This window comes from Syzygium oleosum, unplaced genomic scaffold (genome assembly GCF_021117445.2).
Source record: "Syzygium oleosum isolate NSW1041296 unplaced genomic scaffold, Sole_v2.1 Sole_v2.03, whole genome shotgun sequence".
Lineage (NCBI taxonomy): Eukaryota > Viridiplantae > Streptophyta > Magnoliopsida > Myrtales > Myrtaceae > Syzygium > Syzygium oleosum.
The window spans coordinates 8,332,465-8,350,263 of NW_026607487.1; the positions used below are offsets into that span (position 1 = coordinate 8,332,465).

The window sequence follows — 17,799 nt, forward strand, 5'->3', positions numbered from 1 at the left end:
GCCCCAATTGACAAACGATGTTTATATTCTTCTAGTGAAACTTGATGACCGAGTCCGAAGCAATCAAGAAGTTTCCTCATATAGCTTAAGCCAAACAGAGTAGTAATGGTCAAAGTTCGGATTTCTTGGGTCCCAAGAAAGGAAACGTATATAATTATGGAAACCCGGAATTGAAATATTTGTGAAACCTAATAGGTAACATGAAAGTATATTCAAGCTTTAAATAAATACATGACTTGTATTTATACGTCGATCCCGTCTTTCTCCTCCACTTAGGAGTGATGGAATGGTGCAGCCATTGCCTGAGTTATGTCGACTCGGAACATACCATCACCAAGAACATGAAGCACATACTCTGGTGAGCCTAATCTTTATGCTCGTATCTTTTAAGTACAGAGATCTCCACTTCTTTTGATCCTTCGTTCGAAATCGCGATTTCCCGTTTTTCTGTTGACATGGATAGATACATCTGATCCGATCTGATCAACCCATTATCGACCCGTCGTTTTCTCTCCATCTTCGATCGATGGGTCGTTCGAACAGACCGTTTCGACACGTTTTCCTTTTGCTAAGGCAGCAGCTGCATTACTGTTGCAGGCAATGCCCGCACTGCGGAAAAATTCTACCCGATTGCGAGATCGAAGTTCCCGGCATGAGAAAGAGGAGATCCAGAACGATCGGGGAGAAGGACAGGCGAACTCGCAAGCCGAAAAAACCTTCGCAAGAATGATGCCGACGAGGCATCGTAGGAAGGGGGAAAGTACCAAAATCGATTCTTGATCTCATCGAGGGATGAGATCTCTCTTTGTGAATATGCAGGTTTCGACAAAATTTCAGCCTTGGAGTACTCGTTCTTGCACTGTAAAAAACCTTGCTGTTATATCGAACATGTAAATAAAAGCTATCTCATTGTTCCGATTCCGAGAATCAAGTAATATGAAGGGTCGGTTTCTTTCACGAAAAAAATTTCACGTTTTGGGAAACAATTCCCTATAAATAATAGCTTGTATCGCTTATAAAAATCAATGAGCAGAAAATATTTTCGTCATCCACGAAAGCATTCACGCATATATTGTTATTGATAATAAAAATATTTTTTACCGACTAATTATTCCGAGCGATATAATTAGTACTTTTTAAGAAAAAATTTCGAATCATTTAATTTTTTGTGAAACAAACGGATTAAAAATGTAATATTACTAGAAAAATTATGATAAGGAGCCTCAACGGGGGCTGTTTGTACAGTTGAATTCCGATGGTGCTCAAGACTCGAGCGAATGAATTGAGACATGGAACAGTATTCAGAAAAATTATCCAAAAAGTCCTAAACATGTTATACATGGGTCAATTCTGTTATAAACCTTTAAATTGTGCCGATTTAGTTCTAAACCTTTTGACAATTTATTGATATACTCCTTCCAGCTAATTTTGCGCAGAAATCACTTACGTGGACGCTGACCAACGCTAATGTGGACGATTTTTGCAACGTTTTATAATATTTGTTGACTTTTTTTCCATTTTTCCTTTTTTCCTTTTCTTTCCCTTCATTTTTCTTCTTTCTTTAATCTTATTTCCCGCCCTCACTTGCCCTCGCGAGTCCTCACCCTCGGCTGATGAGGGCTTCGCAATTCTTGCCCAGTAGCTAGCCTTAGCAATTTGAAAAAAGAAAATAAAAGAAAAGAAAAGAAATCTATAAAAAAAATTATTAAAAAAATTATCCACGTTAGCCATACCACATAGGGTGGCTAGCATCCACGTCAATGATTTCCGGCCAAAATTGGCTGAGAATATTACATTGACAAATTGTAAAAAGGTTTAAAACTAAATTGGTATAATTGAAAGTTTTAAAATTGAATTGACCGTCGTACAACAAATTTAGGATTTTTTGAACAATTTTCCTAGGATGCTCTATCATCTATTTCAAATTCATATGGTGTTTGCATGAGAATTACCTCCTGGCGAAAAGCCACTAGTCATCCAAACAAATTACCATAATTAAATAGCAAGAATCAAAGTCTCTCTCTCTCTCTACTGCTTCGCCACCTTGATTGAAGGTTCAAGCTCGTTGCTTCACTTCCCTCATTCGCATCGACTCTTCGCGTGTCCAATCCAGCGAAAGCCATGACAATTACCTTCTCAAATCTCGACATAGAGTCGGGCCTTATGTCTCTCGATGACTTCCTCTCTGGCAAAACTCTCTCTCTCTCTCTCTCGGATCCATTGCTCAATTCAGTATTTCCTCTGCTTGTTGGGATGCTTATGAGCGTTTGAGGGCAGAGATCATCTCATGAAGGACGACATAAAAGTGGTTCTTTATGGGATCAATTGCTCAATTGAATATTTACTCTGCTTGCTGGGATGCTTAGGAGCATTTGATGGCAGAGATCAAAAAGGTGCACGTTGTAGTTCTGGAGAAGCCCAGAAGTTCGTTGCCTAATGCTAGCTAGTGTTACGAGCGTGTGTCCTCACATCTCTTTGCAAGGTTTGTTTCACTCGTTGATTTGCTTATTCAAGACTTGTTGCCCAATCGTTCATCAAGGATGTTGCTCGATTTTGCTCTGGTTGGGATTTTCTTTTTCGCTGGGATCATTGCTTACATTTGATTCGATGGTTTTTAATTTCATTAAGTTGATACCAACTCTTGCTCATAGAGCTCGCCGGTGGGTGTGGATGGCCTATGGGATTCGGAAGTCGGGTTGTTTTGTCATTTAAACTCTCAAAGTGGCCTATGGAGTAGTTATAGTTGGGTGAATATAGCTGTTACCTTATACGAAAAAGAATGACATCTTCGCAAATAGGAACACAAGGATAATTGATATAAATTGTGATCTTCAAAGGTAGAATTTAAATATGTAGTTGATATTTCTAAAAGTGGAGATTTAAAAGTGGTTTTTTTTGGGGTCAAATTGTAATTGGTTTATTAGGTAAAATATGAGGTACGTTTTCTATATTTTCAAAAAACAAAAAAGGAGAACCGTGCTAGTCATCTTGGCAAAGGACTATATCTGACTTTTGCCACCGAAGATAATTCATGAGGGTAAAAAGAGTGGCCAATGTGACAGCAAGGCAACAAGAGCTCAGTATTCACAGGACTTTACATGAAGATAATGCATACCACAAGTCGGAAAAGAACACGATGGCCAACGTGTTAGAGGTCTCGATTGATGAAAGGGAAGTCTCCAAGCCTCCAAGACTGAGAGCTAGTCAGTTCATCTATAAACATAGAGTTCTCTCCTAGGACGGGGTTCCAAGCTTGAAGAACCAAATGGTGTGGCAAGAATTGGTTCCGCATCTCCAAAATAAATTCAGAGCCTGACTTTTCCATTGTAAACCCAAAAATGCTCATATGCAGACGAAGCTCCGGCTTCGAGCAGTGGAAAAGTTACATGAGCAGCGACTGTTTTCCCGGCTCGACATAATCCCTGGATGTGAACTGGAGCTGCCGTGACTGTTTGTTTGAATTGCCTGTGTGAAAGTGCAAAGTCACACGTCGAGTTAATTGTTTGTGTCCACACGTGCAGATCTATGCCTATGCGGGTGTTTGAGACGCCTAAAACATCGGCATCTCAAACATGGCCCAAAAGTATAAGCCTTGATGCCCAACACGATCCTCGTGCTTAAAGTTATTTCCTTTATTTCCCCAGTGTCCTTGAAAATAGCACAAGTAAATTATTACCCAAGTCAACTGCGCGTAAGAAGCCTGCGAAGGGAACCCGCAGCCCCACGCTTTCTTCCCTGCAAAATTAGAAAATGGTCAGTTCTCAGTCATCGCCCTCATTCATCTTCAGCATAAACAGATCACCTTATCATTATTAAATAGGTCTTCGGCCATGGCTTCCATTTGTTTCCTCTTCTTTTCTTCCCTGACTGATTCCTCCAGTTGCTCATTTCTGTAGTCTGATTCCCTACACCACAGAATATTAATCATGTGAAGATCAATCTAACAAAAGCCTTAACAAGGCAAGAGGCTAAGATGTATTGAGGACAACAAACTTACTTGTAAGGAAATTTTGAAAATGGAACGAGATTGGTGAAGCTATTCCCCGATGGAGTATTTTTCTAGAATTGAATTGCAGCACAAAATTAGGCACATGTATACCCAAAATTCAGCAGATCGAATCTGCCACAAAATGCCATCATATGCCTAACTGGCAACTTGCTGTGGGAAGGAAAAAATAATACTGGCAATTACAAATTGTGTCCTTTTCATAAGCTGAGAGAAGGCCAACAAACTTTTATTCCATCAGGAATGTGCAAAGCAGCATAAGGTGACGAACTATGAATAAACCACTAGATTGTAATTAAGATCGCAAACGGCATAGAACACACTGAACATTAATGGCAAGAAATATATACACAACTTAGTATCTCTGCTTTCTGGATAGACTGGAAACCATACCTAACTTGAAAATTAAGTAGCAGGGGCGTAAATGAATCAGAGAATGAATACCTTTCTAAAGCGTTTAAAGTTCACTCCAGAGCCATCCACAGAGCTCGTTGCAGGTAAAGTAGTGCGCCTTACTATTAAATCCTGGCTGTAGATAATATCTGAAGATCCTTCAGCAGACTCATCGGTTCTGTCACTTTTGATCAAAATGTCATCACAGATGTACTTATTGTTCATAGCACGGTCATTTTCTGATTCAGCTGCAACACAATTTGTGGAAGCTTTTCCTGAATCTTTAGGCATGGTTAGTTTTTCTAGATTAACAGGGGAAGTTGCATGCGTCGATGTGGAGGTTCTCTCACTTCTAACCACAATGTCGTCACAGTGATACTTGTTGCTCATAGCATGGTCATTTTCTGAATCAGCTACAACACCATTTCGGGAAGCTTTTCCTGAATCGTCAGGCACAGTGTGTTTTTCTAGATGAACAGGGGAAGCTAAACGCATTGATGTCGCAGTTTCATCTTCTGCCTCTGAGTCAGCTACCACTGTCTCGTCCGTAGAGCAGGAAGACGAAACAATTACTGGAAAAAGGACAGATTTGACTATTAATGCATACTCTGACTCAAAAATGGCAAAGAATCTCACACTAAAAAAATTATTCATTGTTTGATATGAGGGTTGACTAGTTCTTCCATGTAGCAGCATACAAACCCTCCTCAGAAATTAGATGTAACAATGTTACTGCAGGACCAAGCACAATTGAATGGATACACATATAGCTGTCAGTCTCCTATCTCAAATCTCATGAAGCATGGTCATAGTACCTGGAAACAAAGTCCTCCGCCTCTTACTATTGTTCAGATGAAACGTTAACTAGTGGGTACAGCAAACAGCAGAATGGACTTAACTATCATTATTGCAAAGTACCACGGAAAGCATAAAAACGAATGCACCAACATATTGAGTGCAGCAGAAGATCTTTTATTGTTCAAGTAACTTATCAACAAAAAAGTAGAACGTCTTCCCCACAATTATAGATACTTCATATTCACCATCTTCAAAGAGGAAGAAGTTGGATGCTTTTCAAGTTGAAAGTTCTCCAAAATTAGCAAATGGCTTTTCCAAGCAGCAGCAAAACTTTATCCACTAAATGGCACAGAGAATGTCTTAATTTCTTTCATATGGAAAAGAATGGTTTTTCCTAAGTTTCTGGCCATATTTCAGATTTACTTCTTTAGGTTATTGTTGGCCCATCTTATCAGGCATTCTTTCAACTGCTTGGGATGGCTTGACATAGTAGATCAGACAGCCCAGGAAACCCTGAATTTTGTAGGAAACATCAATTTGGTATTTTCTAGCAGTCTCCTCAACTCTGCATCAGAGGTCAACAAGCAGATTCAGCCAAAGGATATTGACAGAATCTTAAAAATCTGTTCAATCGCTTTCTCTTTCTTCTCGGCTCTTATCAAGAGCCCAGTAGCTCACAAGATTCAGGCTGCTGAATTCTATGTTATTAAAATCACACAATTGGTATTTATAGCCATTGGCAACAGTAAAGTTGACCCACCAGCCTTCTATGTTAGGCTTATATCAAAGTTTTCCAGGAAAAGAAAACACACCAAAGAAATGCTTGCTGATAAGGGTGTCGGCTGATGTCAACAAATTATGCAAATATATACCAATATAGAAGAGAAAAGTAGTTCAAGTGTATAAGTGCATTTGATTTGACATCGTATGGTCATATTATTATTAAAAGGTCTTACCGGATGGTGATATAAGTGAGGAAGTGTCCAGATGCGCAGACAAAACAGCGCATACCAAATCCAGTTCATTAACTCGAAACAATAAACTGACTTTGCTGGAGCGACTATCCACAGTTCTTCTAGGCATGACATACACAACTCGATTATTCTCAAACTCCAATGCCTATAGTACAAGCAAAAGGCGTCCGCGAAACGTGTCAGCAGGAACTCAGGCATGTATAATACAAAAACAGCAAGACAGAACGAACAACATCTTATTCCTGCCACATCAATCATGCTATTCAACAAGAGAAGTTTTCTCTTGCTAGGTATTGTTGCTCACTGCAAGTGGAATTCAGAACTCTGTGTAAGGGAATTCAGTAGGGGCAGTTGGCCCGACTGAAGCTGAACTCCCTTAATTACATATAATTAATTTTCCCCGCAAGGAATTGATGATTTATTGCTTTGTAGGCTTTGACCCAATTTAACTATGACTTCCACTAATTTGATCCAAGGATTCCAGGCACAGCAAAGTTTGAGAAGTAAAAAAATGCAACTATAACAAGGTTTCAAACTTGCATTCGTATTTATGATCGCAAATATGTAATCTTGCAGGCTTAAACATCTCTAGTGCAAAACACAAATAACAAAATATCCACATTAGAAATATTTTCTGCTCATTAATCATTATTTTAGTGCATACTCTGGCCGGACGTCCTAGCTCCATCCTTACTGGGTTGATGATTAAATGTTTTGTAGATCTTTCAATGAAAAAGTTAACTGCTGGTAGATGTTGGAATAGAGAAAAAATATATTCACAGACAGCTTGAACTTCCAAAAGGAATTGTTACTATGAGATGTATTTGTATGTAAATGGCTAGATAAGTTCCATTCAACTTAACAATACCGTGATTAAGATAGTGACAGCATTTAAGTGTAATAATTACATAAACACCATGTATAGCATTAGAGATGGCATGCCACCTACGTAGTTCATTCACTACCCACATGCAGATGACTAGAAGCTTTCAGTTTACAAACAAGGTGACATTACCTATGGAATGAAATACATACTTGGCTAGAAAAATGGAATTCATTAGCTGAAAGAATCTTTGCACCAGCTACGCCCAACAGCATCTGCAGTTTATCTCCAAACTTATACTGCATATCGAGAAATAAAAGATAACTTCAATATCACGTTGAGATCATATCAGGTTCTGCATAGATAAATCTGGTAAGGCGGTCATTTGCATCACTTAACACTTCATGGTCATGCTTTTTACTAGTCCAAGTTGGTAAATGCCTAGATACATCAACCAGATACAAAAGCGTTAATCAACTATATGAACCCAAACAACATCACTAGACCCATTTGTATAACCAGGAAACACAAGAAAGAAAACTCCTCTTTCCAAGTTAAATAATCCAATTGTTAGAATATCCAAACGGTGCAATTTTAAAGGAAATGGCATCAATAGATGAAATAGTGGCTCAAACATCTCAGCGTAGATATTGCAAAACATAAGACTTGCCTTCTTCGCCTATCATGTTAAAAGCAGATCAATCACACAAGACATTATTAAGAAGCTGAAACATTAATTTGAAGTCAATTTTATGTTGTATTCCTGGGTCAAAGTTGCCTCCTCTATTTCAAGCCTAGGAATTTATCAGTGCCAATAAGCATGAATTGATGGAACAATTTTAGCATTATAAGCATGGATGGAGCTAGACCATCTTGACAGTGGGTGCAACAATATAATGATGCTAATTAATCTTAAGTGGAGTATTTTTATTTTTTTTCATATATTGAAAAAGCATGAAATTATAACAACCATGTCAAATTCTATGCAAATTTAACAAACAAGACACATAAGTGAAACATTATACGAGATACATGGGTCAAAGTTAACAAGTAAATTTTTTAAGGGGCCAGAGGTAAAAAAAACATGCAAACAACCTTTTTTTTTAGTAAAAATACACAAAATCCCTAAAAAAAAAATAAAGCCAGTGGTGGCAAGTGCCCTGCTGAAACATTGAGGTGCCATCCCTATTTCTAAGTCCCAACCACAAATGAAATTATGCACCATATTTTCAATGGAAAAATAGCAAGCAACAAAGTTGAGCAGACAAATAAATTGTGATCAAGACCTGAAAATATTTTTAAGTGATTAAAGGATGGTGGAGTACCATCTGCATTGGTTCCAATAAGAAAGTATATCCCCCCAAACAAGTTTCACGAGCTTTAGGTTCGGCAACTTTGACTGATACTCCTTCAGCTACTATTGTTGGAAGGTGGCTGATTGGAAATAAACATTGTGGTTATTCAAATGAGATGCACATATATAGTATTTTGTCGAGAAAAAACCGCGTGCAATCAAGCTAGAATGGAATAAACTTACGAAGTGTAGCTAGGGATCTCATTCAAGATATTTTTTCCTGCAAGATACTAGAATAAAGCATCAATCAGATACTTGTAGAAACAATTTTGACTGGCAATGTATCTAAGACATGTTGAGTATTGATAAAGATTAACCACCATCAGGCCCCTATCCTATTCCTGTGGCACTTGTATAATTTAATAAATGCAGACCAGTTTTCAAATTCGGTTTCCATCTGACTGTCAACGTCTCAACATAAGATTTTGTTTGTATTATTCAAATACAGTGATGCTACATGCCAAAAGCAAGAAAGGTCGGAAGAACATTAAAGCCTTGGTTTTCCCAAAGAAATCGCATGTAATTAATGACTATAGTCATATTTTACAGGACTGTGGGATTAAAAAAGAAGAAGAAGAATCCTTACCAAAAAAAAAGAAGAAGAAGAAGAAGAAGAAAGCAGTCCTGGGTCAGGAAGAAAAGTGAAATCTGAAAGCCCTCAGCTCTCAGTGACATGATATATGTGCTTTGGAATTCCCGACACCCTGAAGGCCCATTTCCCTCCCAAACACATATTACACCACTCTACGAAACTCGACCAGTTCCCTAACAGCTACATATATAACCTTTAAAATCAATCCAGAAAGAAAGCACATATAAGAAAGAAGGAGAGGAAGGGGAGAAACTTTAATAATAGTTAACTGAACAAAAAATGACTTTGAAAAAAGAGAAGTTCCCTAAAAAAAGGCAGAATCCGCTCCACCAATCCCACGGAACACTGCAATATTGTACCTTGAATCAACACCTAAAACCTTCCACCTTTCAAGACACTAGCCACCAAACAGCTAGTCACGTAAACCGAAGAACAAGAGATGGATTTATCTTACCAATAACAAATAATGATAGGAAAACTTTAGACCACGAGAAATATGTGAATGCATACATGAGACTGATCAGAATTAGTGGAACTATTTTGAAGACCTTATCTGAATGCCAAATAGGTTTGTCCAATTAAATCCATTAAGAAAGTGGAAAATCATCAATGATAATGTCTAACTAGATTGCCAAGTGACAAGCAGAAAGAAGTTCTGGGAGATGTTTAATATAATTTTACCTCAAGCCAGCTACTAAGCACAAAATGTTTCTTAGCCACAACTGCATCAAGCAGGCTTGCCTCGACTTGCATGAATTGATCAACAAGGACATGTGTGCACTCTCTACAATTCTCAGTTACCAGACCACCTGCTTGAGAAAATAGTTAACCATGAGGCCACAACTCCATATGAAATACCATGGTAACCAATTAAACATCTCATCATAGCCAAAAACCCTTCTATTTAAATTAACACAGTAGAAGACAAAATACCATCTATATAGGCAGTCTCTAAAGTCCAAAACAAATGCAGAATGAAAGATCTCATCGTAGCCAAAAACCCTTCTATTTAAATTAACACAGTAGAAGACAAAATACCATCTATATAGGCAGTCTCTAAAGTCCAAAACAAATGCAGAATGAAAGAAAGATCATTCTTATGGACCTGATCAAATCTGCATAAAGAGAAGGGCAGCCGGTAAAGGATCTATGGTGCACAGGCACCTAAGAAACCTGTACATGGATATAACCTTAAGGGCCACTTTCTCAATTTATTAATCTGGAGATATCAAAGTGCAACCACAAAACCAGAAGGCAGTAAGACTCTCAAATCTTCAAAACTCATGAGTTCGCCACCCCCCCCCCCCCCCCCGGCCTAGGAATTCACCAGTCAGCTAGGTACTTCAGTAGCTACTGGAGCTTCAGTGCTATTTGTTCAGTCCAGATATGCACCAACAAAAACACAGCAAACTGACAACAAGGGACCATCCAAGAATGCTGGAGTCACCACTATTTCTCAAGTCAATAGTATGAAGCTATCCTAAGTACAAGCACATCCAAGAAAATGATAAAAGAAAAGAAACGATATAAGGACCTAGCATTTGCCTCAAAGGAGAAAAAATTAGCATCTTCCTTACCCTCCATAAAGAACATTTCCATTACTGCAATTTACCATGTTCACCAAATGACATCTCATTATTCACAATCCGACTGCTGCATTGCATCCCCTTGCAGCTATAATTATGCATGGGCTGTGCCCACAAACAAAAGCAATGGACTACAATTCTAAATGCACAGTGGGTAGTTATCACCACCCCTCGACCTTTTGCCAATTCAAAAGAAGTTATTAAAAGCATCCAAAATACATTAGAACATTCATTTATTCAGAAAGCAAATCAATATGACACACAAGCATACATCATAAAGCAATCCAACTAGCTTATGGGATTTAAAAAGAAATAAGGAGAACTGACCAATTGATGATACTTTTTCTTCAAGAAAACGAAATGATGAGGGAGATTCCGAGCAGACGACATAAAATACAAGTGGTACAAAACAAAACCTGCCAGATTTCAAAAGATATAATCAATAAGTGTTCATTAAGAAATCATCACTTTCAATGCAAGTGCCAATCTTGACCTTTCATATACTTATCGTTAATCTTAATGTAAAAGATTATGCAAAAGCGAATGCTATTCATTTGAAATATTAACAGAGCAAATGTTCTTACCACCAAACAAGAATGCAGTTACCTGTAGGTTGCATTACCAGTTCCAAAAGAAACCATATCGCAATCTTTTAAAGTGGCTTGCTTGTTAGGGAACTCATGAACCTTTTCCGGGGAGCCAAGATTTTTGTTGATAAATGTACCATACTTCGAGCAATCTCTTATCAGGACCTTTGCAGACGAGGCGGAAGACGCGACTGCCAAGGGACTCGCATCAGTCATTGCAGCGACAGTTATCTCTGCATGAATCCTCGAAACTCCTTTGTCTTTGTTGATAATTATGTCGCAACCTGTAATTACAGCAAAGAGCGAAAAAAAATCGCAACCGCATAACTCGGAGACAGCCAACAAACATATTCAGAGTTATGGCCCAATTTGAAGATAGGATTTTTAGCGCCAACGTTCAGATGCAATGCTTGTATGCTTATACATATGCATGATTTTGAATGTTACCCGGCTTAGCTGAATGTAAGTTCATGTTTCTCGACAAACAGAATGAGTTCCCCTCGAGGAACCGGCCCGCATATGCTGATCGCACACAACAAGAATCGAAACCAAACCAACATACTCGAAGGCATTTTCAAGAATCAGATGCACAGCAACATACCCTTTCGGCCCACTTTATAAGTCCCCTTGCTGAAGATATAGTACTTCTCTTCACCTGCCTCGCCATCGGATACACACACAACGCACGTCAGAAACAATTCCGCCATGAAAATGCAAACCAAAAGCTATATCATCACACTCGAAGCACATGGCCTTTTCAGCAGAGAGTGACCCGTCTCCGAGGTCCACACAACCGCGAGTTCCTCCATGCGCGAACTAGAGACGTCTTACCTGAGAGCGAATCCGCCGGGAAAAGTCCCCACACCATTCTTCGCTTCCTTCGATCAACGCGCCTATGGGCCAGCGATGCTTCGGTGAAACAGGGGCAGAACCGGAGGGTCCGGGGGAGATTCGGGTCGGGTCTGGCGATCCGGCCGAGAACGCACCGAGCGCGAGAGGTTAGGGAACAGGCCACCGTCACGGCGTGCGATGAACGGCGCGATGGACGAGCTCGCCGCTCGCCGCTCGCCGCTCGCCGTCGCTATCGCTGTCGGCTCCGTCCTCGAGCTGTTTAGGACTTCCTGGTGTCACTGCTGGATTTCTTGAAATTTGGGAAGAATTTCGGACCACATCTCGAATTTAAAAGTATTGCAGGGGAGGCCTCCGAGTTAATCAATCAACTATTTCACTCTCGTCCATCCATCCCGATTCGATCAAAGCATATGACTCAAAACCAGGCTCGTCAAATTAGTGGGTCGGGTCAAGTTTGGATCGGCCCAGATTGACACGTTTTAACCTGTATTGACCCGTTTTTGTGTTAGCACAATTTTAACGACTCAACTCATATTATTAAAATACTTCTATATGTCTGCTTTAAGCTCTTCATAAAAATTTGTTAGTTTAATAGATTTTTTATTAAAAAAATAAATTGACTAGATAAATTTTGTTAGTAAATAAAAGAAAAAACATTAAAAAAACATAAAGATTGAAATGCATATATAACTATAAAAGTATGCATGTATTGTGACAAAACATACAGGGAAGTTACCCAAACAAAACTCTTAAACATCTTGTATTTATATCAATTCAGTCATAAACCTTTCAAAATGAACCCATTAAGTTGTTAGGCATCTATTCCTTGGACCCACTTAAGCATATTTTAACATGCACCATTAAATATGAGGGTTCTAGACCCATTTTATATCCCTATTCAAAATGATTTATGATCTTGGGAAATAGAAGCCAACCGGCATACTGGTGCTACTTGAGAGTACAACAACAAAAATAATTAAATTGCACCAACCAAACTATAAGGGAAATATATTCACATTGGTTGTTTCAAAATTCGAGCTTATACTTTGGACCATCTTTTGAGCGTCACATTAGCTTAAACTTGTCAGAATTGACTATAAAATTAGTTGATTGAAAATAAATCCAATAAGTTGAGGGCTTGATCGTGTATTTTTCATGTTTCGAGAAGAGATAATTACAAAAATGATTCATGAACTTTGACCCAATATGTAATGACTAATGCGATTCATAAATTTTAACCCAATGTGCATTGTGGTCCATAGACTTTTAATTTAGTCGATGTAGTCTCTGGAATTTCGGTACATATTCAATGTAGTCCCCGAACTATACGAAAATGTTCAATATTATCCATATAGACAATAAATTAAAATTTCAAAAATCACATTGCATATCGAGCTAAAGTTCAAGTACCACGTTGCATATTGAGCAAAGTTCAAGGGCCATTTCAAGGATTATTCGTGTCATTTTCCCACTCAATAATTTAGATGGGCAAGGGGTAAAGGATCAATGTTTCAACGGGGCCATTTCTAATTTTCTACAGTTGCGATCCTCCTTTCTTAAAATTTCAAATAAGGGCATAAGATACCATCAATTTCTCAAATAAGGCCGGCGAGGTTAGGCCCTTATTTGATACGGTCACTTCAAGTTTTTATTCAAAACTGCCATGATCACTTCATACCAAATCCACTTTAGGCTCTTATTTGAGAAAACGAAAACATTTAATGTTTTTATTCGGAAATTCCTCAAAAAAAAAAAGAAAAAAGCCAAAAAAAATCTGATGGGGAATGAGAGGGGAATCACCTGAAACCGTGCGTTATCCGATTATCCTGCAACCGGCTCCACATCCGCTTCACGCAAAAATAGACCAAACTCGAACTAAAGAAGAGACGGAGCGAAGCCAACAGCGAGAGCTCGCTTCCTGCCTCCACTCTCTCTCTGCGATTCGTCTTCCTCGAGTCGCCGCCGGTCGCAGCTCCTCGAAGCGCCCCCCCGGGAAATGGAGCCGCTGCAGTCTCACCGCGTCGAAATGCTGAGCATCGCCGTCGCCCTCGTCGCCATCGGAGCCGGCACCGCCTACTATTTCTACCTCCAGAAGAAACCTAAAGGTACGCCGCCCCCCGTCCGCGGGACCGCCGTTCCCCGTGCTCGTCGTCCCGTTTCCGTTTTTCCGTCCCGTGGCTCGTCCGGCTTCCCTTCGGAGATTGAGATTCGTTCTGCGTCCTTCGATTTCGATTGACTCGCGGCGTTTCGGAATGTGTGCCAGGCTGTCTTGATCCCGACAACTTCAAGGAGTTTCAGCTCGTCAAGAGGACGCAGCTCAGCCACAACGTCGCCAAGTTTAGATTCGCTCTTCCTACCCCGAGCTCGGTCCTGGGGCTTCCGATTGGGCAGCACATGAGTTGCAGGTTTCAGCTCTCGTTGACCTTTTCGTTTGGTTGAATATGACTAAGTTCGTGATGTGTGGCTTGTGTTTGGTGTTTCTGTATGTGCTTGGGGAGTCGCGCGTAAGGACATCGTAAGGCATTTGATTGTCAAAATTTTCTGTGTGTTTTTCCATAACAGAGGAAAGGATAGTGTCGGTGAAGAAGTCACAAAGCCTTACACTCCGACCACTTTGGATTCTGATGTTGGATACTTTGAGCTAGTTATAAAGGTTTGGGCTGAATTAATTCACTGGGGAGGCAGATATAGTTCCCTTTTCTTTTCCCTCCTCTTCCAGGCATTCACAACGTCATCTGTTTTTTGTTCTTTTTCCTTGAGATTAGATGTATCCCCAGGGAAGGATGTCCCACCATTTCCGGGAAATGCGCGAAGGTGATTACTTGGCTGTGAAGGGGCCTAAGGTACGATTTTTAAGAGAATTTGTTTCAGAATACAGTTTGTTTCCAGTAGCTGATGATTTCAGGTTGTCGAGTGATGGATCATCTTAAGCATTTCAATTCTCTATGTTCTAATGTGAAGCAGGTTGGGAATTGGTGTCCTAGTTTAGTAGCTTCAGAAAATTTTCTTATCAGCAATCGAAAAGTTGAATTTTTTTAGTCACGGTGCCTGTTTCTCTTTGGGGGGTTAAGAGAAGTTTTGTTTCAACTGCCTTGGGACTCACGCTAAAGATTATGGCCTCGAGCAGAAGGCTATTCACTAAGATTTAGAATTTGTGTCCTGGCAAAGCATATATTAGGGCGAACAGCAAAAGGACCGAAGATGAGATTATAGATTTTAGACCGTATATGATGTTGTGCTTCAGGTTTGCATTCCTAAAAGCTGTGCTTCCTTAGATGGGCTAGATTGCTCCTTCATGAAAGCGTTTTGTGTCAAGCCTCTTGAATTACATGAACGCTTTATCGAGTTAATTATGAGTTTTGGATGTGTTATTCACTGCTCTCTACAGAGATAACGAATGGTAAACATTCAACTGTCTTGTGTATTACATTTCTGATGCAGTTGTAATATGCCAATGGCCTATCGGATCGGATATATCTAAATGCTCGTCTTTTTAGCTGCACACCACATGTTAAGCAAGATTTTTTATTATATAGATGATTGTACACAATGCAACATAAATAAATTAATGAAGCTCATACAGAGTCCCAGTTACTGCTCCTTTCGAAGATGACGAGTCCACTGCTGATTCTCTTTGCCAAAGTCTGATGCTCGAAAATCAGAGTGTAACCGAATTATTTATCTGCTGGTAATGGTCAAAATAGATTTATCTTCAGTGTACTTTTAATCTTTTCTTAGGGTCGCTTCAAGTATCAACCTGGCCAAGTGAGGGCTTTTGGGATGCTCGCTGGAGGTACTGGCATTACTCCAATGTTCCAGGTGTGTATGTAGGATGACAAATTTGGGCAGTACGCAAATAGTTTTCCTATCTGATGGTATGATAATGCCAAAAGATTTGGTTTTTATGATTGCCGCTATGTCCTTGGATGCACTTAGGTCGCTAGAGCCATATTAGAGAATCCTGGTGACAAGACCAAGATTCACCTCATTTATGCCAATGTGACATACGAGGACATCCTTTTGAAGGTTGGAGTCTCTCTCTCTCTCTCTCTCTCTCTCTGATTATATTCAATTGAACTTCTTTCGTTCTATGGGATGACATGAACAATATTTGATGATATCTGAATTGGAATCCGAGGCAATGGTCATAAAGTTGAATAGTAGCTATGTAGCATGATAGGCATTCGAATTTTCTGTTGGAGACATCTTTTCGAATGCATGATTCTGCTTCATGCAGCAGTAAAATTCTACTTTTGAGGTATCATTTCGGAAATCACTTGTGTTAAGTTTTAGCAACCTAGGTCCTAACTGATGGCTGTAACGCCAGAACCATTTTGGGCAACATTTTGTTGTTTAATTTGCTTTCGATTTGAATTGATGTTATGGAACCTAGCCTTTTGTGCGAACAAAGTGCTCAGAAAGCCATAAGGCAGATGGGATTATCTATTCCAGGAAATAATCTTTCTTTGCTGATCTCTCTTTTGCTTGCATGATCTGCCGATTGAATTTGTATTTAAAGAGTACCTCACCAAATATTGAAGTTACATGAGATTATCTAATTTTACTATCTGAAGGGTGGGTCAATAATATTACCAACGCGTTTTGCAGGAAGAGCTGGATAATTTTGCTCAGAGTTTTCCTGATCAATTCAATGTCTATTATGTCTTGAATCAGGTTTTGTGCCTCTCCTTTTATTTGTTTAATCTTTTGGTTTTCCTTTTGTCTTTTCTTGACATGCATCTAGCGAAAGTGTGCGTTCTCTCTGACATACATGACAAAACTTGGTGCCTAAACTTGTAATTCCTTGTCCCATCTGACATGAATCAGAACTCTCTTTCCAGATGTTTGAATGATTTTCTCTCGTCTCCCTAAGCCATATATAACACTGTGCGAAATTTTTTATCAAAAAAAGGAAAGAAGAAAAACTAAGGACAGACAATTTGGTAGGAGAAAGTATTATACAAAAGATGTATTTCCACTCTGCTACTATGGTTCTTCCGCATGGTACTGGTGGCTATAATAAGCAAATTCAGACTTGTACTTTGTTGATCGGTCCACTCACATTTTTTTTGGTACTTTAGTAATGAAATCACTCACTTAGCATGTGCTGTTGCAGCCGCCAGAAATATGGGATGGTGGCGTTGGTTTCGTATCCAAAGAGATGATTCAAACTCACTGCCCAGCACCAGCCAGTGACATTCAGGTACGTGCATGATTTATAACTTCCTACTCTATCTTTCCTTTTCTCTGATCAATAAATTAATGGATCATGCTATGTTTAGGTATTGAGGTGTGGACCACCACCAATGAACAGAGCGATGGCTGCTTACCTTGACGAGCTTGGATACGCTCCCCAGATGCAGTTCAAGTTTTAGGCACATGGAACTCCACCTTTCCATTTGTTTGTAGGATCAAAGCCTGTCACGAGATTCATCTCAGATCGGATGATCAATTAGCTCATGGGGATGAGGGAATTATTGAAGTCCAGCTCCGTAATTAAAACATTTTTGTCTTGTTGATGCAGTCTTCAAGTGATTTGCCCAACAACTTTCAATGTTCTTAATCTCCGTTTTTATGTTAAACCGTGGTAGTGGGCACATTTATGGGATTTCCTCTTAAAGCTAATTTTGGAGAACTAGAATAAAGAGATCCTTATCCTACAGTTCATGTAATGGCATATTTTACCAACTACTTAGCATATCTCACATGCAAAGCAGAGGAAACCGTAGACACTGCTTCCTCAACCTTGCCCTGGCTCCTGCAAGTTCCGAAAGATGAATGTGACTTCTTACCATGTTTTATCAGGCACGACGGTGATCGAGACAATGATGGGT

At 39.4% G+C, this 17,799-nt stretch overlaps 2 protein-coding genes across 5 annotated transcripts; one reads left to right on the forward strand and one right to left on the reverse strand.

The window, feature by feature from the left end:
• Positions 1 to 2,988: 2,988 nt before the first annotated feature.
• Positions 2,989 to 12,343, reverse strand: LOC115679046 (nibrin homolog). 4 transcript variants are annotated; one of them, XM_030602583.2, is made up of 14 exons: positions 11,945 to 12,338; positions 11,715 to 11,768; positions 11,133 to 11,397; positions 10,854 to 10,942; positions 9,622 to 9,749; positions 8,532 to 8,578; positions 8,320 to 8,428; positions 7,207 to 7,293; positions 6,154 to 6,316; positions 4,451 to 4,971; positions 3,998 to 4,059; positions 3,803 to 3,905; positions 3,677 to 3,735; positions 2,989 to 3,465 (listed from the first exon to the last, which is right to left on the reverse strand). In XM_030602583.2, exons 1-13 carry the CDS (start codon positions 11,979 to 11,981, stop codon positions 3,682 to 3,684), a joined length of 1,719 nt encoding a protein of 572 aa, XP_030458443.1. In that variant the 5' UTR covers positions 11,982 to 12,338; the 3' UTR covers positions 2,989 to 3,465; positions 3,677 to 3,681. The 4 variants fall into 4 exon arrangements, with proteins under 4 accessions (XP_030458443.1, XP_056165886.1, XP_056165887.1 ...); XM_056309911.1 differs by lacking the exon at positions 9,622 to 9,749 and having other exon boundaries at positions 8,532 to 8,568; positions 11,945 to 12,339; XM_056309912.1 differs by lacking the exons at positions 8,320 to 8,428; positions 8,532 to 8,578.
• A 1,502-nt stretch (positions 12,344 to 13,845) lies between these two features.
• Positions 13,846 to 17,627, forward strand: LOC115679047 (NADH--cytochrome b5 reductase 1-like). Its single transcript, XM_030602587.2, has 9 exons — positions 13,846 to 14,070; positions 14,229 to 14,370; positions 14,528 to 14,618; positions 14,731 to 14,808; positions 15,704 to 15,784; positions 15,902 to 15,991; positions 16,574 to 16,639; positions 17,082 to 17,168; positions 17,248 to 17,627. Exons 1-9 carry the CDS (start codon positions 13,962 to 13,964, stop codon positions 17,338 to 17,340), a joined length of 837 nt encoding a protein of 278 aa, XP_030458447.1. The 5' UTR covers positions 13,846 to 13,961; the 3' UTR covers positions 17,341 to 17,627.
• Positions 17,628 to 17,799: the final 172 nt, after the last annotated feature.

Bases quoted from the DNA above. Each gene is read 5' to 3' on its own strand.
- LOC115679046 (XM_030602583.2), bottom strand. From the start codon at position 11,981: ATGGTGTGGGGACTTTTCCCGGCGGATTCGCTCTCAG. The intron at 11,398-11,714 runs GTATGTTGCTGT...CTGTAATTACAG, and splicing joins TTATAAAGTGGGCCGAAAGG to GTTGCGACATAATTATCAAC. The intron at 9,750-10,853 runs GTCAGTTCTCCT...TTTCTCAAGCAG, and splicing joins AGAAAAAGTATCATCAATTG to GTGGTCTGGTAACTGAGAAT.
- LOC115679047 (XM_030602587.2), top strand. From the start codon at position 13,962: ATGGAGCCGCTGCAGTCTCACCGCGTCGAAATGCTGAGCATCGCCGTC. The intron at 14,619-14,730 runs GTTTGGGCTGAA...CCTTGAGATTAG, and splicing joins ACTTTGAGCTAGTTATAAAG to ATGTATCCCCAGGGAAGGAT. The intron at 17,169-17,247 runs GTACGTGCATGA...TGCTATGTTTAG, and splicing joins CACCAGCCAGTGACATTCAG to GTATTGAGGTGTGGACCACC.